At 54.0% G+C, this 23467-nt stretch overlaps 1 protein-coding gene across 2 annotated transcripts in view; it reads left to right on the forward strand.

The window, feature by feature from the left end:
• The window catches only part of WDR7 (WD repeat domain 7), a 33574-nt gene extending 20592 nt beyond the window's left edge, over positions 1 to 12982 (forward strand). Inside the window, exons 21-29 of one of the 2 annotated variants that reach the window (XM_058043612.1) lie at positions 20 to 241; positions 2170 to 2356; positions 4243 to 4360; positions 4663 to 4812; positions 5029 to 5111; positions 6836 to 6935; positions 9999 to 10103; positions 10833 to 11036; positions 11886 to 12982. In XM_058043612.1, the coding sequence (XP_057899595.1) occupies positions 20 to 241; positions 2170 to 2356; positions 4243 to 4360; positions 4663 to 4812; positions 5029 to 5111; positions 6836 to 6935; positions 9999 to 10103; positions 10833 to 11036 (1169 nt within the window). In that variant the 3' untranslated portion in view covers positions 11886 to 12982. The remainder of the gene's footprint in view (positions 1 to 19; positions 242 to 2169; positions 2357 to 4242; positions 4361 to 4662; positions 4813 to 5028; positions 5112 to 6835; positions 6936 to 9998; positions 10104 to 10832; positions 11037 to 11885) is intronic. The other variant, XM_058043613.1, reaches the window with a different exon arrangement.
• The last annotated feature ends 10485 nt before the right edge of the window (positions 12983 to 23467 follow it).

Raw genomic sequence — 23467 nt, forward strand, 5'->3', positions numbered from 1 at the left:
CCTGTCTCTCTCCCTGCAGGCTGCCTGGCGGGGCTGCCCCAGCCCAAGAAGGTGTCCTCGTCCTACGAGGAGCGGCGCAAGCAGGCCACGGCCATCGTGCTGCTGGGCGTCATCGGCGCCGAGTTCGGGGCCGAGATCGAGCCGCCCAAGCTGCTGACGCGGCCCCGCAGCTCCAGCCAGATCCCCGAGGGCTTCGGCCCCACCAGCGCCGGCGCCAACTACTCCCTGGCCAGGCACACCTGTGAGTGCCCGCGGGGCTCCCCTGGGGGTGGGCTCGTTCGGACTGGGGAGTGGGAGCGGGCTGGGAGTGCCCCCAGCGTCCCCTGGGGATGGGTTTGTTCGGTTCGCCTGGAAAAGGGTGCACTGCATTTATCTGGTTTGTTCTTGGTTATTTGTCCCCTTCCACTGCTCCCAGCCCAGCTCTAGGCACTTCCAGGGGTGGGGAATCCATGACTTCTCTGGGCAAGCTTAAATCCATCAGCTGCAGGGTGTTTGGGATTGTGTGCCTTTTGGAGAGGGTGGAATTCTCCAAGAATTCCAGCTGTGCCCTTGCCTGGTACCTGCATTGCTCTCTGGATTAATCACAGCTCTTTCCAGAGGCCCTGGCACAGCTGTGGCTGTGCCATCCCATGGGCAAGGACAGATCCCAACCAGCCCAGGGTGCCCTGGAGCAATTCCAGATGGGAATGATTGTAACTGGAAAAAAACCAAATATCTGATCATCATTATGCAAAAAACAAGTGATTTTAAATTTATCTTGCTTTGATACCTGAGACAAGATCTGGAGTAAAAATAAAAGACTAAAAATCCACTGAGCAGAAAGGGATGAAGGGATATGGAATCTTAACCAAGCTCTCCAAATTTCTGCCTCTCTGTGAATGATCAGGGGAAAAAGTCATCTAGAAAGGGTCACAATCAAGTTAAATCCTATTCTTGGAGTCCATCATTTGGATTTAGTTGGATCTTGATCAGAGTTCTCAGTGGCTCGTTCCTGCCTGGGCTATTGATTTTCCCCAGCAAATAATTTCATTTTTTAAAATCCATTGGCAAACTGGGGATAACAAGGCTGCCTGCAGCCGTGTGCTCACAGAGATTCCACGGCAAGGAAGGACATTTTGGGATCCAAGGGCTGCTGTGCACTGGCAACAGGTGATAAATTGGAGCATTTGGGCACATCTGGGTTAACAAAGTGCCAGTGCAGATGAACCACCGGGAATGAACTCTGTTTTGGCAGCACTGTGAGTGGGAATGGCATTCCCTGGGCTGCCGGGGGAGTTGTGCCCAGCTGCATTTTGGTGTGGAGAGGGTGAGTGGGCACTGGGGATGCACACCATGCCGGGTGCTGAGCTGTTCCAGGGCTAATTACCTCGTCTGCCCGACTCTAATGTGACATGTTTATTGCCCTAACGAACAACTCATTAGCGCCGGGATGTTTTTGTCAATATTCATTCCTTGGCTCGGGCTGGGCAGAGCTTTAAACAAAGATGTCCTGCCTGGCACCACCCTTGGGTCAGGGCTGCTGCTGGGTGCTGAGGGGACAGGGGAGGGTTTATTGGAGGAGGCACCTTTTAAATAAGGGTTTGGTTTGGAGGCAGAAAACCAACCTGGTGGCATGACAGGAAGGGATTTTGGGGGCTGTTTCACACACATCGGGATTGGTTGGTGTGAATTAACCAGAGAAGCTCTGTTGGCTTTTCCTGGTCCTAAAACCAGGAGGCTTGTTTAATAACAAACCAAGCAACTTGTTGAGGACAGTTCAAGCAAAGCCTGATAAAATCAGCAATTATCTTTACCACAAGAAGCACTATTGAGGGGTAATAAATAATGACAGCGAGATAATGCTAAATTATCAGCCAGCACTACTCTCCTCCATTTATGTGTAAGTAAAAGCGGGCTGTTAAATGAAATATGAATATTTCCAAAATGCGCAGAACCCGGATCAAGATTCAGGATTCCGTTTCTGTTTTTCCCCCCCAAAATGCATTTGCTGTTATTTCTTAGGCAGTGACCGTGCTGTGTTTGAGAGCCAGGGTGGCACAGCTGCCCACGGGCGGGTTGGATGGGCTTGGGGCAGGCGGGGCTGGGTGAAGGTGCCGTGCCCACGGCAGGGGCAGCCCCGGGTGCCCGTGGGGCCCGTGCCACCCCCATAGCCCCTGGCATCCCCCGCAGGCAAGGCGCTGACGTTCCTGCTGCTGCAGCCGGCCAGCGCGCGGCTCCCGGCGCACAGCACCATCCGCCGCACCGCCATCGACCTCATCGGCCGCGGCTTCACCGTCTGGGAGCCCTACATGGACGTGTCGGCCGTGCTCATGGGGCTGCTCGAGCTCTGCGCCGACGCCGAGAAGCAGCTGGCCAAGTGGGTACAGTGCCAGCCCTGCCAGGCAAACCCTGGGGGCAGGGACGGGCGATATTGGGGAGGGGTGGGTGGGGAGGAGCCGTGGCTGCCCAAGTGTCCAAAGCCACGCTGGACAAAGCACGGAGCAGCCTAGGGGAAGGTTGCATCCCTAAGGTTCTTTTCAACCCAGATCGTGCCGTGATTCCATGAACTGTTTGTTGACAAACACAGAATTTAAATGGCACCTGCAATCAGGAGCTGCCCAAGGCTGTTTCAATCCCAGAAATGTGTTTCCACATCCCTCAGTCTTGAGGGCTCTGACACTGTTCTAAGCCCGTTTTATGTAAGTTTTAATTTCCTCAGCATACAATGAACAGATCCTTGTCCTGTGTTGGCAGGAGAAATATGGACAAATTGGATTACCATTGTTTTTTGTGTGAATTCCAGTGATGCCTTGTCGTGTGACAGGAGGCACCAGCACCTTGTCCCTTCCCAAAGCCCCATTTTATGTAAATCCCAGCTCCAGGATCCCAGTGCCCACAGCTCTCCAGCGAGTCCTTGTGCTGATGTGATTCCACCCTTAGCTGTCAGGAAGATTAGTCTGGCTCTCCCTCCAAAGAGCAGGGAATAAATGAAGGGATCAGCGTGGAGCCTTGAGGAGCCCGGCGCAATTTTCCTCATGATAAATTGCATAATAAGCGCGAAAGCGTTTGCTTATTAATCCATAACAAGATTTAGATTGAAAACGGCCTGTTACATTGCTGACAGATCCAGGATGGAGGGAGATGGAAAGAAATGGAGCAACAATGTGTGCCGGGGTTAAGTGTGGATCTCACCCTGGCGGAGCCCCGCTGAGCTCCCGCTTTGTGCCGGATTTGCCGCGGACACAATAACGGCACACAGCTGCCGGTGCCTCTCCCGGAGGTTTTATTAAAGAGCTTTCATGTCAAGCTTCTGCTTTTAGATAGAAAAGAAGAAATCACATTTATTGACCAGCAAAACGAGTGGGGTTCTTTTTTCCCTGCTGAATCAAGGGAGTATCCGAGCTGTTAGGCAAAACTCAGGTGCTCGGAACTCCCTCGCTTGCCCAGCTCGCTCTGGCTCCTGGGGGTGACACTGTGCCAGGGAAACTGCTCAGCTCTGGGGATAAAGAGTGTTCTCCCAGCATTCTGGGCCTCTGGGATGATGATAGGAACTATTTGTGGCTGTGTTTCTGCTTTCTGAGTTAAGCTGTGTTTCACACACATTCCACTTGTCCAGGTTGCTCCAGTCCCATCCAGCCTGGGATGGACATGGCTTGAAGCAATCTGGGGTAGTGGAAGGTGTCCCTATCCATTGCAGAGGTGGAATAGGTGATCCTTAAAACCCTTTCCAACCCAAACTGGCTGTGATTCCATGTCCCTACAGTTTGGGGAATTTTTGGATAATGTGCAGGGCACGTAGAAATTTTATTTTTGCAGTTACTGGGTACTTAGCACCTTATTGCTTTTTGCTTTTATCTTGTCACAGCCAGTAAAAGCCTTGAATTAAGGAGAATTACTCTGGCCAGGGGATTTTTCAGGCTGTGTTTAAAATACTGTAAAAGACCAAACCATAAATCCTCGGGAAGACGCCGTGGGCCTCCGTGGGGTGATATGTATTCAGCACATACAGATAATTTGTTAACAAGGCCTTTTGCCCACTTTGGACAGATGCACTTACTGTTTTCAATCTTCATGGTTAATTATTCGATTTGGGGTTGATGCTGGAACACCCTGACTCCTAATCACTGCTCTTTGTTGGGAGTCCATTATACTGGAACTGCCGGAGTGCTCCCGGTGACCTTGAACTGACATTATAAGCTGGTTCTAATCTTTCCACTCTATATTTCTTCCCTTTGTGCCTGCCTTTGTGCGGCTCCCGTTTAGCATCACAATGGGGCTGCCCCTGAGCCCCGCGGCCGACTCGGCGCGCTCGGCTCGCCACGCGCTGTCCCTGATCGCCACCGCCCGCCCGCCCGCCTTCATCACCACCATCGCCAAGGAGGTGAGCGCGGCTCAGGGGGGCTCTCCCTGGATGGGCACCCTGGGACGGGGCTGGGGGGCTCTCCCGGGATGGGCACCATGGGCAGGACGGGGCCACCATTGCCAAGGAGGTGAGCGGGGCTGGGGGCTCTCCCTGGATGGGCTCCCTGGGACGGGGCTGGGGGCTCCGTGTGCCCCGGGCACGGCCCGGCCCAGGCTGGGGTCAGGGACACACACAGCGCTTGGGGGGCACACGGAGCCGGTGCTGGGTCCAGGCCGGCCCCGAGGCCTGTGCCCGGTGCCAGCGGTGTCCCTGGTGCCCAGGTGCACCGGCACACGGCGCTGGCGGCCAACACGCAGTCGCAGCAGAACATCCACACCAGCACGCTGGCCCGCGCCAAGGGCGAGATCCTGCGCGTCATCGAGATCCTCATCGACAAGATGCCCTCCGACGTCGTGGACCTGCTCGTGGAGGTGAGACTGGCTCCACCCCAGGAGCTGCTTGCCATGTGCACTTCGGGACTAGAAAGGATCTGTTCTATATTTCACAAACTTGAAATTGTTGGGGAAAATATCCCAAGCTAAAGCAGCTCAAAGCCAGGCTGGACACAGCTTGGAACAACCTGATCTGCTGGGATGGGATGACCCTGAGAACTTGGTTGTCAGCTGATGGTAATTTTTGTTTGCAAGGTGATGGACATCATCATGTACTGCCTGGAAGGATCTTTGGTTAAGAAGAAGGGTCTTCAGGAATGTTTCCCAGCCATCTGCAGGTGAGCCCTCCCTACGGGAATACTATGAAATAAATTATAGGATCACCAGCAGGATATATTTCCTAATTAAGAGTGAAACAGTCTTTTAGGTGACACAACAAAGAGTAAAAGGTGATTTATAAAATGGGAGCATTTCCAGTATCTGTAAGTGTGAATAAATATCCCAGTCATCCTCTTAAACTGGTCCAGCCTATAAATTCTAATAATCACCTGTCGGCCATTACATTTTAATTTAATAACCTATTAAAATATGGAATACTTTCACAGAAAGAACAATTATCCCATTGCCAGGCTGGATCCTGATGGAATGATCTTCCCCCTTCCTGATGCTTTAAGTGGCTTTCCTTAAAACATAAAGGGAAGGATAAATGGGACTGAGTGCCCAATCTCCCTATTGCTGTGCATATTTATAGCCATCCAGTATTTTAAATTCTCTGCTAATATTTCCTGGTTATAGCCAGTGTAAAAATGATGCAGCACCCAGCGATGGAGAGAGCCATGGGGAAATTGCCAACCGGCCACAGAAAGTGGGGGGATCTCTGCAGAGATTCCAGGGAAGCACTGCAGCATCCCATGGTTAATCCCTCTGATGTCCCAGTGTTCCCCATGCTGGACTGGAATTGTATGGCCAAGTCCTGCATCAAAGCTGAAGGACGGTCACACCTCAGGGAGGGACACATTGCCGTGCAAAGCTGCAGCTGAGCTGCATTTCCCTTTTCCCTGCGCAAAAACCAGGGATTCTCTTCCTTCCCTTCTATTCTTTCTTGATTTTCCCCGTGTTTCATCCTGCCTTCCTTGCCAGCTGCCATCCTGCAGTGCAGGACATGTCTCACACATAGCAGTTGCTATGGCACTGGGAATCCCCAGGAACCAGCAGAGAGATCTGAAAGGTGGCTTGTTTGAAGCCCTAAATATGCTCAGCAATACAGTTTTTGAGACTAATTCCAGGTGTTTCTGGTGCATTTTGGTAGAGGAAAATTTAGCTGCAAAATTCCAGCATAATTCGGAATGCAGCTGGCACTTCCACAGGTCTGCTCTCCTGTGATAAGGCACAGTGATATCCCCAAGGATTAGGATTTGCAATTAGGATTTAGTGTCTCCTGGGTTTCAAACTGGTGAAATTCCTTGGATTTTGCAGCTGCTGGAATTCCAATAAATGCCACGTGGTCACACTGGGTGTTCAGGACTATTGCAGCCTTTACCCCAAGGGTGTTACTGGAGCCGAGAGTGCTTGATGGCCAATTTCCCTCTTCCTTTTTCTTTATGCCCATCAGAAACTGATGAGTTTGTTTATTTCTCCTTCCACTTCCCTTCCTTTCTGTGTGACTTTCATGGGAAATGCCCTCTGTCAAACAGGGTGTGGGATGGGCACTTCACCAGCTTTACTGAGGTGTTCCAGCACAGGGAGAGTACACCCATGGCTGTCAGGAAGCTGGTGGTTATCCCATAGATTATTCCTAAATAAATAAATAAATAAATCTGATGGATAAATCTGATCAGGTTCCATGGTAACATCAGCTGGTTTTGTGCAATGCCAGGTGGATCTTTAAATCACCTCTGAGTTCCAGGGCTTCGTGAGTCCTATATGAGTGTGAGCCAGTGCCAGCCCCACCCCAGTGGCACCCAGATGAGTGTGGTGTGACGTGCCAGCCCCAGCTCAGTGGCACCCAGATGAGTGTGGTGTGACGTGCCAGCCCCAGCTCCCTGTGCCATTGTCCCCCCAGGTTCTACATGGTGAGTTACTACGAGCGCAGCCACCGCATTGCCGTGGGCGCCCGTCACGGCTCCGTGGCGCTCTACGACATCCGCACCGGCAAGTGCCAGGTGAGAGCGGCTGGGGTAATCAGGACGGGTCCTTTTCAGGGTTAATTACTATTCATGAGGTACAAAATATTTCCAGATAGATATTCTCCCTCACACATTCCCCCTCCGTCTTCCCCCTCACATATTCCTCCTCCATTTTCCCCCTCACACAATCCTGCTCCATGTTCCCCCTCACATATTCCCCCTCTATATTCCCCCTCACACATTCCTGCTCCATATTCCCCCTCACACAATCCCCCTCACTCATTCCTCCTCCATATTCCTCCTCACTCATTCCTCCTCCATGTTCCTCCTCCCACATTCCCCCACAGAGATTTCAGGGATCCCATTCTGAAGCTCCAAATTGCCCCCAAACTGACTCCATTTTAATTTTGGGAGTAAGCAGCAGCAGTATTTGCTGTCGACTCCATGCTTTCCCAGCTGGAGCAGCAGTGGGTTTGTGGCAGGTTCTTTGAGCTCCTGAAATGCCCGGACAGGGGGAAGGTCAGGGCTGTGAGCGAGGGTTTCCCTGCTGCGTGGGGACCGAACCAGCCCCTGGAGGATCCAGTTCCCCAAAGGGTTCGTGTATGATTTTATGCTGATGTTTTATCCTGGAGCACAGGATTCCACAGCCACATCCGTGGGGCCTTTCCCTGCCTGGGCTGTGCCTGGGCTGTCGCTGAGTGGGTGCAGGGCTGTGCTGCTCCTGAGCCCCATCCCTGTGCTGGGGGGCTCTCCGGCCACCCCGGCAGGGTTCGGAGCCTCCTGTCTCAGGTGAGGCAGAGGTTAAACTGAGCAGCTTCCCAAAAGGCAGGTGGAGCCTCCCTGCGCACCCCTGAGCTGCAGCACAATCCCATGATGACTATTGATCCCTCCCCGGCCTTTCCCTGGCTCTGGCAGCCCTGCTCCAGCGGGGCTCCATCTTGATCAGGGCTGAGATGAGATCTGGGATTTGATAAAGATAATTGATGCTGCACAGGGAATTGGAAAACAGTTCTGAGAGCAGCAGCTCCACCTGGAAATGTGCCCTTTGTTTGCCCAGCTCGGAACCCCACGGCCACAGCACACAGGATTAAACATCAATGGCAAATTCTATCCCAAAATAAACCCCTTGGATTAATAATTACAACTATAATGCATCTACAACAATACTAAAAGGATTAGGCAGCAGGATTAAGGTATCGTTGAGCGCAAGGTCTGTTTGCCCAATTAAACACTAAAATAATATTAAATTCCTACCAAATTTTTAATACTTTGCATAAGATTCCTAATTATTAACACACAGGTAAAAATCCTGCACTTAAAGGTGCAGTAACACAGGAAATACTGATGTCATAAATGCTATTTTATATGAAATTAAACACTAAAATGAGGCTGGAGGGAGAGATTGCAGGTAACTGAATTTTAGGATACCTGATAGTTGCTTTTGGGATGGTGGGAAAATATTCATATTTTCCCAGGCAAATTCTTGCTGAGTACCAGTAGAGTCTGGCCCAAAATCCCCCAATTAACTCCTCAGTACAGGTTCTTTAATTATCTTCTTTTCCTTTACGACCATATTTGGGTCTATAAGGAGAGACTCTGAAATAATCCATTTTTATTGATTAAATCTTGGGATTCATCATAAATATTTAGAGCTGCATTTCAGAAATACATGTAATTTTTGTACCTAAAACCTGGGTCATTTGCACCGGAAGATTAAAGGGAAACATAAGTTATTTTGGGTTTATTTCAAAGCAAAAACTACTTTTAAGCCTGGGCTGGAATCAATACTGTTTGGTCCTGGGTCTTTCCAGAATTAAAATCCCAGCAATCTGAGCATTAATTGGATTGTGCAGGGCTGATTTTATTTCAGTCCTGGATGCCTTGGCAAAGTTTGATTTATGTGGAAGGCAGAAAAGGATTTAATATTCCATTTGGAATGAATTGTGGCTTGGCTTAATTAATTACAGGGTAGAAGATGCTGTTCTTGAAAACAGTGCTTTAAAGGTGTTTATCCTGCATCTCCAGGCAAACCAGGCCACTGGAAAGCACATCCTGAAATTTCAGAGAAAAGGGAATTCCTGAGTGTAACCTCAATTGGATAAAGGCCTTTTCTAAACATAGAAACAACAGAGGAAGGGACTTTCATTGATTTATTTATGAAACCAAATTATTAAAGGTGCTAAAACCGGTGTGGGTTCATAGAGATTTCCCTTACATCAGTTCAAAAATAGGGATTTCTTTTGAAAGGCTTGGTGGGACCATTTTGCATTTATGAATATAAAATGATCAGTGTGGGTGTTTACATCACTTTAGTGGCACAGAGCAGTTCAGTGGGGACTGTCCCAAGCACTGGGCTTGGAGCTGGGTTTCTGGGGTAGCTGCAGTGGTGCAGGAGGCTCCCAGGAGCGCTCCCTTCCCATTCCAGCCCGGCAGAGGGAAGCTGGAAGCAGCTGCTTCACTTCCTGGTGGAAAACACAAGCTAAGAGCACAAAAATCCTGCCTGGGAAGGATTAGCATCAATTAGAGAAGCACTTCCTTTAAATAACAAAGCAGCTGGATTCCCTGAAGGATTTGTACTTCTTGGAACGAGTTCCAGGAGTAAAAAGAGCAACAAGTGTGCTGCTCCTATTGATTTCTACCTTTGTCTCACCAAAACATATTTTATTGACAAGTGCTCCGTGCTTGTTAAGTGCTAAAGAGTGGGATGGGGCTAAACTAATTAACTGTGGGGATCCCATTAAAGAGAGAGATCTGGGGTTCTCCCCCCTTTTCCACCAGGAATAAATGAATATCTTAATGGATTGTTAATTTATCAGGCTCATTCCAGGTGCACACCCCGAGCAGGGCTTTTAATAACCCGGGCCTGGGCACAGGAGCCCTGCTAATGGGGTTTGCTAGTGCTGATGCAGGAGGGAAGGGGATGTTCCAGGAGAAGATCGTGTGGCACCTGGGATTTAATGCAGACTTGGGTTTTTTGGTGCTTTCTGGGGTTACTGCTGTGGGAGAGGAGCTCTGGGGAGGCGTTTCCATGTGCGGCTGTTGTTTTGGGGCTGCCAGCTCGTGGCTGCCCCTCATTCCCACCGTGTGCTCTGTTCCCAGACCATCCATGGCCACAAGGGACCCATCACTGCCGTGGCCTTCGCCCCCGACGGCCGCTACCTGGCCACCTACTCCAACTCCGACAGCCACCTCTGCTTCTGGCAGGTGAGCTCATCTGGGGGTTGTCCCTTCAGTACAGGCGTTTCCAGCAGGGAGGACATCCCAGGGAGGGAGGGTCACAGTGGGGCTGGGCTTGGAGCAGCCTGGGCTGGTGGAAGGATGAGCTGATCCTTGAAATCCCTCCCAGCCCAGACACAAGGGGTTAAACAACCTCTGCAGTTCTCAAATGTGACCTCGTGCGCCGGTGATTTTTCCCTTCCGTGTCCTGCTTGGCACAATTATTAATGCAGGAAAATCAGGCACATTAGTCATCCTAAAAGGGTTATTACTCAGGATGATTTAAATTGTGAAAATGTCACACGCGGGGCTCGCACACTGCCGGCCGGGATGCCGTGATTTACACCCTGACACGGGAGAGCCGGGACAAGGGTGGCTGGGACAGGGCACTGCTCGGGGTTCAGGGCAATGAAACACCCCGGGGTTTGCTGGGCACAGAAATGCTGCCTTGCTTGTGGGGGCATGGAGAGTTTGGAGCTGGCACCAGCAGTGCAAACCCAGCGGATCCCTGGAGGTGTCCAAGGTTAGACAGGGCTAAGAGAACCGAGTGGGGGTGGCAGGGTGGGCTCTGAGGTGCCTTCCCTCCAAGCCAGCCCCTGATCCTCAGCGCAGCCCTTGCTGTGCCGCACGGGCAGTGCCAGAGCCCGGCTCCGGTGCCCTCTGTGCCGTGGGCATTGCTGGCCCTCAGAGGGGACCTGAGCCGGGCTGTGTCCCCAGATGAACACGTCCCTGCTGGGCAGCATCGGCATGCTGAACTCGGCGCCCCAGCTGCGCTGCGTCAAGACCTACCAGGTGCCGCCGGTGCAGCCGGCCTCGCCCGGCTCGCACACCGCGCTGCGCCTGGCCCGCCTCATCTGGACCTCCAACCGCAACATCATCCTCATGGCCCACGACGGCAGGGAGCACCGCTTCATGGTCTAGGTGAGCATGTGTGGGCACAGGGAGCACCGCTTCATGGTCTAGGTGAGCACGGGTACAGGGAGCACTGCCTCATGGTCTGGGTGAGCACAGGTACAGGGAGCACTGCATCATGGTCTGGGTGAGCACGGGTACAGGGAGCACCGCCATGGCCTGGGTGAGCACGGGTACAGGGAGCACTGCATCATGGTCTGGGTGAGCACGGGCACAGGGAGCACTGCCTCATGGTCTGGGTGAGCACGGGCACAGGGAGCACCGCCTCATGGTCTAGGTGAGCACGGGCACAGGGAGCACTGCCTCATGGTCTGGGTGAGCACGGGTACAGGGAGCACCGCTCCATGGTCTGGGTAAGCACGGGTACAGGGAGCACCGCCTCATGGTCTGGGTGAGCACGGGTACAGGGAGCACCGCTCCATGGTCTGGGTGAGCACGGGTACAGGGAGCACCGCTCCATGGTCTGGGTAAGCACGGGTACAGGGAGCACCGCTTCATGGTCTGGGTGAGCACGGGTACAGGGAGCCATGCCAGAACTGTGCCAGGGATCACCGGGACCTGGGAAGGGCTTGCCGGGGTCTGGGGGGATCAGCCAGGGAGTGAGGGGCTCAACCGGGATCTGAGGGAATCCTGCCCAGATCTGAGGGGCTCATCCAGGATCTGAAGGGCCCGGGTGGGATCTGAGGGGATCAGCCAGGATCTGAGGGGATCAGCCAGTATCTGAAGAGCTCAGCCAGGATCTGAGGTAATCCTGCCCAGGATCTGAGGTAATCCTGCCCAGGATCTGAGGGATCCATGCCTAGATCTGGGGGGCTGAGATCAGTGCCGGTGGCACTGACAGCCTTTCGGTGCCCCCAGCAGGAGGAGGGCGCGGGGGCAGAGCGGGATCAGGAGCAGGAGCAGGAGCAGGAGCAGCTCCTCCCGAAGCCGGCTGAGCCCGGCCCCGCGGCGCTGGATGTCACCCGACCCCTTTCCCCGCCGAGCCTCCCAGAATGTCAGTGTTTACCACAAAGGCTCGTGTTTACATGGACGTGCTCCTGGTGACCGCGGAGTGCTGCCCCAGAGCCAGGCACCTGCCTGGAACGGGGCTGGAATATGCTGATCCCAAGGCGCCTTCCTCAGGGGATTGCAAGTGCTGCTGTGCCCAGGCCGAAGGAAAAATTATAGTCCACGTGTAAATAAATAATTTAAAAATCCTGTTCAATGGCAGACTTGGAAAAAAGCAGTATTTATATAGAAAGGTGGTTTTTGCCACCAATGCAGGTATTTATTTAAATAAAGGACAAAGGGGGCCATTTTGAATGGAAAAATTAACAAAATTATGGAAAAAATGAATTATTGACTGGATGTACTGAAATATTTCCTTCAGTAGGAATATTCCTGTGTGACACTCGCTGTGACTGTGTTTCCTTCTTACATATCTGATTCTGTGGAATATTTTGTGTGGAATTTTCTGTTTACTGCTCATGGGGAAGAGAAAAAAATCTCTTGAATCCTTTTATTTCAGTATCTCTGTTTGTGCAGCTTTTCCTTGGCTGCAGAGCTTGCACCTGAGGCTGGCACTACCTGCTAAGCTAAACATGGTACTTGTTCCAAAAATGCAGGAATTCATTTTTCACATGGCTCCAAAAGAGGAAATAAATGTGTTTTATCCCGCCTTGGGTGGTCTGTGTGGGATTTGCAGCCCAGGAGCTCCATATCTGTGTGCCCAGAGCTGAGCAGGGCTAACCCCAGCTGCTGAGGCGGGTCTGTGCCAGGGCTGTGCCCATCCCTGCTGCCAGCTTTGCGTGTCCTTGGCGCTGCTTGGTCCCTGTGCGTGTGGAGCTGTCCCTGGATGGGGGGGGATGGATAACCCTGGGGTGGTCCCAGTGTCTGCTTCTCCACCATCCCTGCGCTCTGTGCATTGACATTCCTGGTGTAAATATGCTTGTGGAATAAAATCCAACTGAAACGTGCTGGCTTGCCTGGGTGTCAGTGATCTCCTGCTGATGGTTCATCAGGAATCTCAGTTTCCCCCATTTATTTGGAATGAGAGCAGAATCCTGCTCTCCAATGGTTTGGGTTGGGAGGATATTAAGAAATGCTGTAGGGAACTTCACCAGCATTAATACTTTTGTCTGAAGAACAACAACAACAAAAAAAAACACCTCAGTAAAAATCTGGAAGGGAGCCTCCGGTGTGATAAATTGACACTCGGTCCAGCGGTTGCCTGGAGCACGCTTTGAAGCGGGAGAGGCTCCTGGGGAACTTCCCCCTCTCTCTGATGTCTGAAAATTAAAAATTAATCCGCTATGAAAAATTAAAAGGTGAAACTTTCTGCTCTTTCAGCAGCAGAGCTTTTGGAATGCTGATGTGGGGCTTGGAATGGAGGCTGAGTGACATCTCCGGGAACATCACTGTGGGCTGGTGCATTCTAATATCAGATTTTAATTGATTTTTGTAAATTGGAAACCTGTTTGCGAGGACTGGAGATGTCTAAAAAGGGGTAAATATTTATTTATTGATGTAAATAACCTTAAACAGGCATTTACTCACTCCTGCAGAGCTACTCACAGTTTACAACACGGTGAAAGGAGACCGATGCTTCCAGCTTGGAAGTGATGCTGGAATCTGCACCCCTTGCAAGGTTTAATTTGGCTTTTTTATGAAACAAGGGATTCAGACAGAAAATGGGTTAAAGTGCCCTTTAGTCAGGAGCAAACAGCAAAGGTGCTGCTGCTGAGGCAGAGGGTGGGGACGGGGACGGTCCCAGGGGGGCAGAGGGGTTTCCTTGGCCCTCCCAGGCTGTGTGTCCAGCCCAGATCTGTGTTCTGCGGGGCACTGGGGGAGTTCCTGTCCCCCTGAGCAGAGCAGAGCAGAGCAGAGCAGCCTGTGCTCCGTAGGTGAGGATGCCTGCCGAGCTGGCAGGAGCAGCAGCAAATGGAGGCAGAGCCCCATGCAATCTGTGCCTGCAGTCAGGGATTCAGCCAAGCCGAAAGCGCCGTGTCCCAGCCCGGCGTGCCAGGGAGCCGTGGGGAGAGCAGAGATGAGCTCCCATCAAGTGCACTGGCTTGGAAAATGGGGAAGGGTTAGGGTCAGGCGCACATGGTCCCGGGGGAAGCCCTGCCAGGGGAAATGGGAAGAGCTGCAGCCGCCTCTGCTGTGATTGCTCCTTTCAGAGTCAATTTTCTGTGGCTTCAGTTGTCCAGAGCCATCACCTGCTCCTGGCTGTGGGAGGGGGCTACAGAATCCTGGAGTCCTGGAGTGGTTTGGGCTGGAAGGGCCCTGAAAGCTCAGCCAGCTCCAGCCCTGCCATAGGCAGGGACACAGCTCAGGACAGCAGCTCCCTAATGGAATTCTGTCAGGCACACGGTGGGCGCACTGGGAAGGAGAATAAATGGGACTCGTGGACTCAGAACCACACAGTGCACTTCTGGGATACAGGGAATCCTCTGTGCCTGGGGCCTGTCCTGTGGGATGTGGGTTCCAGCTCAGAGGGATTAAAAGAGAAAACACTTTTTTCTCCCAAACCGGAGGTTTGGATAGTTAACTGCTCCTGAACATGGGAGCTGGAAATGATCACCCTCCATCCACACCAGATTCCTTCTGCTGCTCTCCTTGGCTGCCCCTGCACGGGAAACACAGGTGGAGGGTAACAGATACTCCCTCTTTTTGGTGAAACACTGCATTATTGCACCCAGAGTGCTTGGAGCAGCCTCAGCCAAAGGGGTGCCTGAGGGGACAAGGACAGGGAGCCACTGCTGGGGGCACATGGAGCCCTGGAATGGCTGGAATGCCGTGCCCTGCTGGGAAGGTGCCCAGGGAGCCCCCCCAGCTGCTCCTCGGAGCATCTTGTCCAACTCTGCTAAGGATTTAAACACCCGTTAGAATTAATCTGCTGGATAAAACCTTTTCTTCATAGTCTTCATTAATCACCCGTCCTTCCCGTAGATCCTTGCAGGAAAATAGATTTTTAAACCTGTCAGCTGTGGTTTTGTGGGATTCATTTCGTGCCTGCTCTGTCTGTTCTCCTGCACTGTCGGAGAGGAGGGACACAATTAAAAACTCTGGGCGCTCAATGCTGCCCCGAGCCCGGAGCTGGGAATTATGTAACCACTGGGTGGGCTGGGGCATTAAATACAGAGTTTGGGTCAGGGTCGGCAAGCCAGGAGATTGGCAGGGCTGAAAATCCGTCCCGAGCCGCCTCCCTGTGACAGGGGTGGATTTGGGAAGGGGAGAGAGGCTCCAGCGCTGGCGGCGACCCCGGCACACCCCGCCCGAAGCTCATCCCCGATATCGAGCTCACGGAGGGCGGGTTTCCATCCACACCGGCCCCATCCGTGTCCCAGTGCCCCCAAAGCAGCGCGGCGGGCGGCTCCTGGGTGGGATCCCGCAGGATGCGGCACCAGAACCCAGCTCCGCTCCCTCGCTGGCATCAATAATGGATGGAGGCGGAACTGCGGGGCCCGAGGGGGAAACACTTCCAGGAAAGGCGGCGGAGGAGCCCCCGGGGAGCGGCGCGCAGGGAGCGCGGCTGTGGCTGCCCAACGGAGCCGAGCAATTAGCGCGGCTCTGCCGGGAAGGGCGGCGGCGCTGCCAGCCCTGCCGGGCCGGGAGGGGCTGCCAGCCCCGGGGACACGCCGGGACCCCAGGGCAGGCAGGGCACGCACAGGGACACGGGGCACGCAGAGAGACCCAGGGCATGCGGAGCACGCAGAGGGACACAGGGCACACACAGGGACACAGGGCAGGCAGAGAGACCCAGGACATGCGGGCCGCTCAGAGGGACACAGGGCACACACAGGGACCCAAGGCACGCAGAGGGACCCAGGGCACACAGAGGGATGCAGAGCACACACGGAGGGCCCCAGGGCACCCCGAGGATGCGGCCGTGCATGGAGCAGCGCTGGCAGAGCAGCAGTGCCGTGCCCTCCCCTGTTCCCGCAGCAGGGACCGAGTCCAGCCCCAGGCTGAGCCGTTTGCCCTGTCTGAGCACGGGCCAAGGGGTAAAACGCAGATGTATTTGTTCTGTTTTAGCCCCCAGAGGAAGGGGAGGGAATAAGGAGCACATTGCTGGCTGTGAGGGTGGGCAGGCCCTGGCACAGGTGCCCAGAGCAGCTGTGGCTGTCCCTGGGTCCCTGGCAGTGTCCCAGGCCAGGCTGGGACAGCGGGAGGTGTCCCTGCCATGGCAGAGCTGGCACTGGATGGGCTCTGAGCTCCTTCCCAGCCCGGAATTCTGTGACTGGCAGCACAGCCCACGGGCTGGCAGAGCATCACCCCATGGGAGGCTGCTCCAGGAGAGACATGGCCCATCACTGAGCTCGTTTTCCATATGGAGGGATCCATACGCCGGTGACATTTCTAGGACACGCTATTTTTGCCTTGTGAGGGGGCTGGAAACATCAGAGTGGCTTTCAAGAAATGAAAGCACCCTATTTAAGCTGAGAAAATAGTTCTTGCTGATTAACCTCGAGCTTCTGCACAGTGTCTCTGGTGACACAATCCCACAGGATCCGAGGTGAGAAGGACAGGTGTGGTGGAGCTGCTGGGATATGCAGTGGGGAAGGGCCTAAACGGGATTTGGAAACCTCTCGAGCTGCTCCATGGGGATGGTCACCCTGAAAAGTAACCCCCCAAAACTGGGGATCAGAGGCTGCTCCTCAGCAAAGAGCAGTGGGACACAACAGCCTGGAAGTTACAAAAGTAATTCCCTGATGGAAAGCAACCACAGATTTAGGTGGGCAAAAAGGCAAAAAATAAATTCCCCTAAACTTCTTGTACTTCATTTGCTCCAGAGTTTGCAAAATTTCTCAAGCTCATTGGTTATTTTTTTATGCAGGAAATTCTATGAAAATTATGACAATTCTGGGAGGTGAAAACCAGCACATCTCTTGGAGTGTAGATCCAGCGGGGGGGATTTAGCTCTTCCAGCCTAGAGACACACCAACTGCAGTGTGGAGAGGCTCCCAGACTTTCTTTCCCTTTCTTTTTTCCCTTTTTTCTCCGTGGGGATAATAATAACAGTGTCAAGGACACCATTCAAGCTGATGCCTGGAGAGCTATTCAGTCCAGGCCTATTTACGGCCATTATAAAATGCCTGTGGATAGTTCAACGACCGATTTTCAAGAGTCTTTCTCTACCTTTTGAAGGCTCAGGAAAATCTATCAAACTGCAGAAATTAAGCTATTTTTCTTCAGGGGAAGAGAAACAGAGCAGGGAGCTTCTCACATTAAAATGCTGCCGTAGATTCCCGATGAATGAAAAATTGCCTGGCATAATAATGAGCTGGGAGATGGATTTCGAACCAGCTTAAAGCTCTGTGGCAGCAGTGCCGGGGATTTGGAGGTGAAAGATGGAGCATCTCTGGGAGCTGCTGTTCCCACATCCATCCAGGGAGTGAGGGATGCAGCCGCGCTCAGAGCACCCAGCAGGGCGCAGGGATGTGCAGGACAGCTCCATCCCGGGATCAGGGCTGCAGATCCCCTGGGTGTGCTGTCCCTGTCACACATGGCTCTGCACAGGGGTCCTGAAGGCCCAACACCCCCTCAGGAAGGGGCACAGCTCAGTGTGTCACCCTGCCATCCCCCTGCCTGCTCCAGCCCCTCACCTGCATCCCTGCAAAATGGCACACGGAGCAGCTTGCTCTGGAAAATGGGGCTTAGAGTGCTGTGTGCCAATTCTCACACAACAAAAACAACCCATGTGCTGAACAAGCAGCTCTCCCCCAAATGGGCTCCCAGCATGATCTGGTTCTCAAAGCCATCCCAACCCACAAATGGAGCCCACTGGCATTCCCAAAGCCTCCAGTTCCATTTCACTGAGTGGGAAGCACGTTTATTTTTCCCTTACAAGATGCCAGCTCCCTCGTGTGTGTAACCACAGAGCGTCATCTCCGCGTCCTGCAGGCAGAGCCCAGCCCACTCCCCACCAGGAGGGGAGGCCCAAACCATCCAGGGCCATGTCCTTGCCTTGGGGAGCAGCACGGGCTCCTCCAGCTCTGTTCCTGTTCCTGCTCCCTGGGAGCAGAGCCCGGGGCCTGCCCAGCTCCCCCCTGTTCTCCCTGTGCCCTCCGGTGCTGAGGGGTGGAGGGGCGGTGGCACATCCCTGGCAGCCTCCGAGGGTCCCTGGGAGCGCCATGGTGCCGCTGTCCTGCATGTCCCCTGCTGTCCCACACCCCAGCCATGCCCCGGGGGATGCCCTGCCCTGCCCTGCCCCTCCCTGGACAGCCTATCCTGCTTTCAGGGCCTGCTGTAAGATCCCCTCCGACCCCAGGTTCCCTGTTTGTGCTCTCCATCGATTGTGTCTGCCCGAGCCCCCTGTCTGTACACAGGAATATGAATAAATGATGCCCTGGGGATGGAGGGGATTTGGAGCTGCCACGTGCTCCTGGGGCAAAACAGCCTGTGCCACTCCTGCATTTTCCTTTCTGCTGCCGAGGCTTTTGCTTCCCGTTAGAGCAGGAGCGGTGTCCAAGGCGCTCCTGAGGGACGAGAGCTCGGCTGCTGAATTTCCAGGGCTGGCACGATGCTGTCAGTGCTCCAGGACCCTCTGCTGTGGGCTGGTGCTGCGAGGCCGGGGTTTGGTTTACAGCAGCAAGCAGGGATTTGGGAAATGCCAGCGCCTCTGCTGGGGGAGCGTGCCTGGGGTGTGCCTGGGGGTTGTTCCCTGCTGGGGCACAGCAGAGGCGCCCAGGAAGGCGCCAGGGGATGGCGGGCACATCACACCGCTCTGGGGTTCCAGCACCTCTGATGCCCACACTCCTCTGCCCTGCAGGGACAGGGACAGCCCTTGGCGGAACGTCGCTGTCCCCAGGGAGGGGCAGGAGCGGCCGGGGCAGCCCGGAATGTCGCTGTCCCCAGGGAGGTGCAGCAAGGACAGCTCTCCCTGCTCCTCCCCGTGCCAGTGCCGCCCCGGAGCGGCGCTGCCGGCGCAGGCGGTGCCGGGCCGGGGCTCAGGTGTGTCCGCGGCGCCCCTGTGAGCCCCCCGAGCCCCTGTGAGCCCCCGGCTCCCCGCAGGACAGGCCGGTCCCCGCGGGCAGCAGCTGCCCGCTCCCGTGGGAAAGGCGCCGCGCCGGCCCCGCGCCGCTCCCGCCGCCGCAGCACTTTGTTCTTTGTGAAAAGCGGGAGCTGCAGCCGCTCTTTGTGCCGCCGATTTGAATTTGACCCTTTCCAACACCAAAAATCGATATTCCCGGGGAGAAGCAGTGGGTGCTATTTTTCCAAGCCCTGTTTACAGCGGAGCGGTCCTCGAGGCAGATGTTATCTCGCGGACTTTACCAAATTTTACAAAGCATTTTCTGAGCACATAATGACAGTATTATCTTTGTCCACCTGCTGAGAGGAGCGGTGGGCTCACAATAAATATCGGCTTCCGAGACGGGCGAGTCAGAGTCCGTCTTATCTGTCCAGATGGGGGGAAAAAAGGCCCTAATTTACATCCCAGAAAGCACTGGGGTGTGACAAAGGTCATCGGCTGACACTGTACCCTCGGCTGGGATGAAAAATATCCGAGCCAAGGCTGCATTGTGTGAGGGGTACCGGTCCTTTCCAGCGGCTCCTGCCCCTGCTCTGCCCCTGCACCCCGCACCGCCTGAGCCGTGGCATTCCCGGGCTGGCAGAAAGCGCCCGGCTCCTCTGGGCTCCTGTCCCCGAGGAAACGCCTCCCCGGCACTGACAGCGAGGGTGGGAGCACATCCCCGGCTCTGGGTCCAGCGCCGCCTCCCACGGAGTCTCCTGGCTGGGCGACTCCCTCCTTCATTTCCAGGACATTTTCTGGGTTTTACAAATATCCCACAATTAGTGAGTTAATGAGCTAATGAGGGAATTCTAGCCAGCTTCCCTCTCATCCGAGACCCCACGGGATCCTCCCTGCTCAGCGTCTCAGCAGCAGATCCTGGCGCATCCCGGGGGGCACAGCCCAGTACGGAGTGACAGATTCCTGGAATTAGCCATTGGATTAAGGTACACGGCCCCGGAATTAGCAAAGGCACGCGTGATGCTGAGCTGGTACCACAGGAGCTCAGCCAAACCAGGGGTGAGGGCTCTGCTCTGAGGGGCCAGGGGGGCTCTGGCTGCTGGGGTGTCACTGTGGAACCTGTCCCACTGCCCTGCCAAAATGACAAAGAAAAATGAGTGGGGGGTCAGAAGGGAATATAAAATCATTAACACAGCGCCTAATACAGTGGGAGAAATGTCAGTGGGGACGCTGAGCTAATGGGCTAGTCTCCTCCAGAATTTTATTATCTCTGAAGTTTTAAATAATGCATCACGCTCGGATCCCCGTGTCCCTCCTGCCGTCAGCCCGTGATTCCCCAGCCCAGCACAAGGAAGCGGGAAACCAGAGACACTCACCCTTGTCTGCACGTTCTACAGGTAGTGATTGAGCCAAGATTTATTTATTAGTCAGGCTGTGATTGATTTAGAGGAGATTTGCTGGCTGGAGTTAATTACAGGCAATAACTGGCTGCCGCTGCAGGGACATCCCGGACAGTGCCTGCTTGGGACAGTGACCCGGGGCAGGAAAGCCAAGGATATTCACCTTGGTTTGAGCAATGGCCTCTCCTGGAAGTGCTGGAGGCCAGGAGGAGCAGGAGGCAGGAAAGGGAGCAGAGGAATGGCCGCACTGCCCATGGCCCTGCCGTGGGGCACCATTGCCTCCGGGGCCCGCAGCTGTCACTGCCCTGTCCCCAGGAGTGTTCCTGGATGTCCCTCCCTGCCCCGAGCCTTGTTCAGGAGCCAAACACGCCGGGGCACAAACAGCTTCTCCAGTGGAAAAGGAACAAACCACTTTAAAAAACCCCAAACAAGGAGAGAACCCCAAACAAGCTGTTTAAATTTCATCTCCCAAGGCAAATCCTTTAACTTCAAGCGTCAGTCCCAGGTTTTTGTGCTCATTATCACCCTGTAAAGCCCCTGCTAGAGGCATGTTTGCTGCCTGGCGCTGGGGTTTGTCATGGAAAAGCTGACCCAGCCAAGAGGGAGCTGGGAAAACATCCTGCCATGAGCATTCCATGGGCACTGCCTGCTCAGCGCTGGCACGAGTGGCACAGAGTGAGGGTGCCCCAGGTCACCCCAGGAGGGACACATGTACAGCCAACAGACTCTGCCCCTCTGCCGGCTCCTGGGGTGTTAATTAATTAATTAATTAATTAATTAATAGTCTCTCCCTCTTTGGCTGTTTGGGTCAGGCTCCCCGCGCACATCACAGTGAGAGCACCCCGGGGAGCCCTTTGTTCCACAGAGGTGAAAAATTGTACCCACAAAAAGAGTTCCCCCTGCGATCAATTCCCTCTAACAACTTTATTGATTAGCTGCAGTAACATCTCCCATTTATTAATTATGAAGAAGATGTTCCAGCTATTGCTTAAAGTTAACTGTTGTGCTTTCCCTGTGCCCTCAGGCCCAGCCCAGCCAGCACTGCCCAGAGTGGCATCCCCGTCCCTGGAGGGATTTACAGCTTTGGGGATGTGGCTCCTGGGGACACGGGGCGGTGCTGGGGGAACGTTGGGTCTCAATGCGCTTGGAGGGCTCTCCCAGCCTGTAGGGATTCTATAATTCCTCTATGTCCTTGTTCCAGGATGGCAGAGCTGGCAGCTGGCCATGGATTTGTGTCCCTGCAGCGCTGGGACCAGAGGGTTGCTTGCTCCCAGATCCTGTGCACAGGGAACAACCAGGATGTCTCCATGGCTTTGGCTGTTTGGAATTACTGACAGCAGAGGTGACAAATGCCAGCACTGGGACCCTTTGCACACAGGGAAGGGATGTTGGGGTGGTTTCAACAGCCCAAAGCAGAGATTGCCCACCTCCTTTGCTGTGGAGCTTTTCCAGGCAAACCCAGCCTGGCAAGGGGCTGCTCCCACCCCTGCTCCAGCCTCAGGGACACTCCACCCCAAAACCCCAATGGCACCAGGGCTGAGGGGGCTCATCAACCACATTCACAACGTGAATTAAATGAAGGAGTCAAGCGAGGGCAAGGAAGGCCAGGAGCAAGCTGGAAGCAGGGGTAAGGAAGGAAAAGGAAGGTCAGAAAGAGGGTAATTAAGGAAATGCAGCACAGAGAAATTATACAAGGGAGGATTAGAAATGTACAATTGGTGTCGCTACCCGGGGCCATAAATCACCTGCAGTGGAAGGAGCTGCTGAAGGAAGCCCAGGGTGATGCTGGACTGATTATGAGTTTGAAATATGGCACGTTGGCAAAAAATCCACGGCAATTTATCTTCTGTCACCAACCATCCCGGGAAGGTGGCAACCATCCCCACACAGCTCTTCTGAGACTGAAACTCCACTGCTGAATTGATTTCTGAGCCTGCCAGCCTGCATTCGTCTGAGCGGGTAACAAATAACACAGGGAGGGAAAAATTGGGAAATCAAAGAGATCACAGTCACGGCAGAACAAATGGATGGGGGCAGGACAGGGATTTGGATAGCTCAGACTCCATTTACACCCTGCAAGCAAACAGAACCCCAAATAAGCCTTTAGCGTGGTGTCCTGGGTATGTAAAGATTTAATAACTCAGATTTGCAGTCCTACCCACACAGAGTGATTGCCAGCTGAGAGAAGGGTGAAAATCTATACTTTTAGCAAATATCTAGATCTAAAAATAAGAGGGGGATACAAATCCTAGCAACGCAGAGGGGTTGGTTGGGAGGTGAATGAAATCTCTGCATTAAAATATGAACATGTGCTGTAAGTACAAACCCAGCCCAGCCTCCCAAAGCCCCTGCATGGGCACAGGGCACGGCAGGGCTGGGGGCCAGCCGGGAGGGCCTGGGGGGCTGGAGGTGCTGCAGTGCCGGCGGGAGGCAAGGCAGGAGCCTGAGAAAAGCTCCAGAAGGATCTGCTGGCAGGAAGCATAAACCAAAAATAGGCAGTGGCAGGAATCAAGCCGAGAGTGGGGAAAATGGAGACGGCGATCAATACCCGGAGACCAGAAACACAGAGGATGTGAACAGGTTTTATTCCTGACCTGTGCTACCAGGGGCTGAGCTGAAAACCTCATTTCTCTTAGACAATTCACGGGCGCAGTTCAGAAATGACTAAAAATGAAATGTAAATGAGGGCATTGACTGCAAGGTGTCCCTGTGCCTTTAGCACTCCCGAGCTGCTGCCAGGGGCTGGATGGGGGCCCTGACACAGGGAAAGGGCACCCTGGGGCATCTCTGCCAGACCACATGGGCACAGCCCAGTTCAGGGACCAGAGAATGTGCCTCTGTCACCAGACAGTGACTGCCTGCTGCCCTGAGCGTGTGGGAGGGGGTCCTGGGCATCCAGAGTGGATGGCAAACATCCATTCTGCAGCTCATCCATGGTGAGAACGGAGTGAGCAGGGAAGAGCTCAGAGCTGGAGATGCATCCTCCCACAGACAATAATCCCAGCACGGGGCTTGCTCCTGAGCACCTGGATCAGCTCCACTCCCACCCTACAGCAGGCCCAGAGCTCCAGCCTGGGATCCACAGC

Source organism: Melospiza georgiana, chromosome Z (assembly GCF_028018845.1).
Source record: "Melospiza georgiana isolate bMelGeo1 chromosome Z, bMelGeo1.pri, whole genome shotgun sequence".
In the NCBI taxonomy this organism is placed as follows: domain Eukaryota; kingdom Metazoa; phylum Chordata; class Aves; order Passeriformes; family Passerellidae; genus Melospiza; species Melospiza georgiana.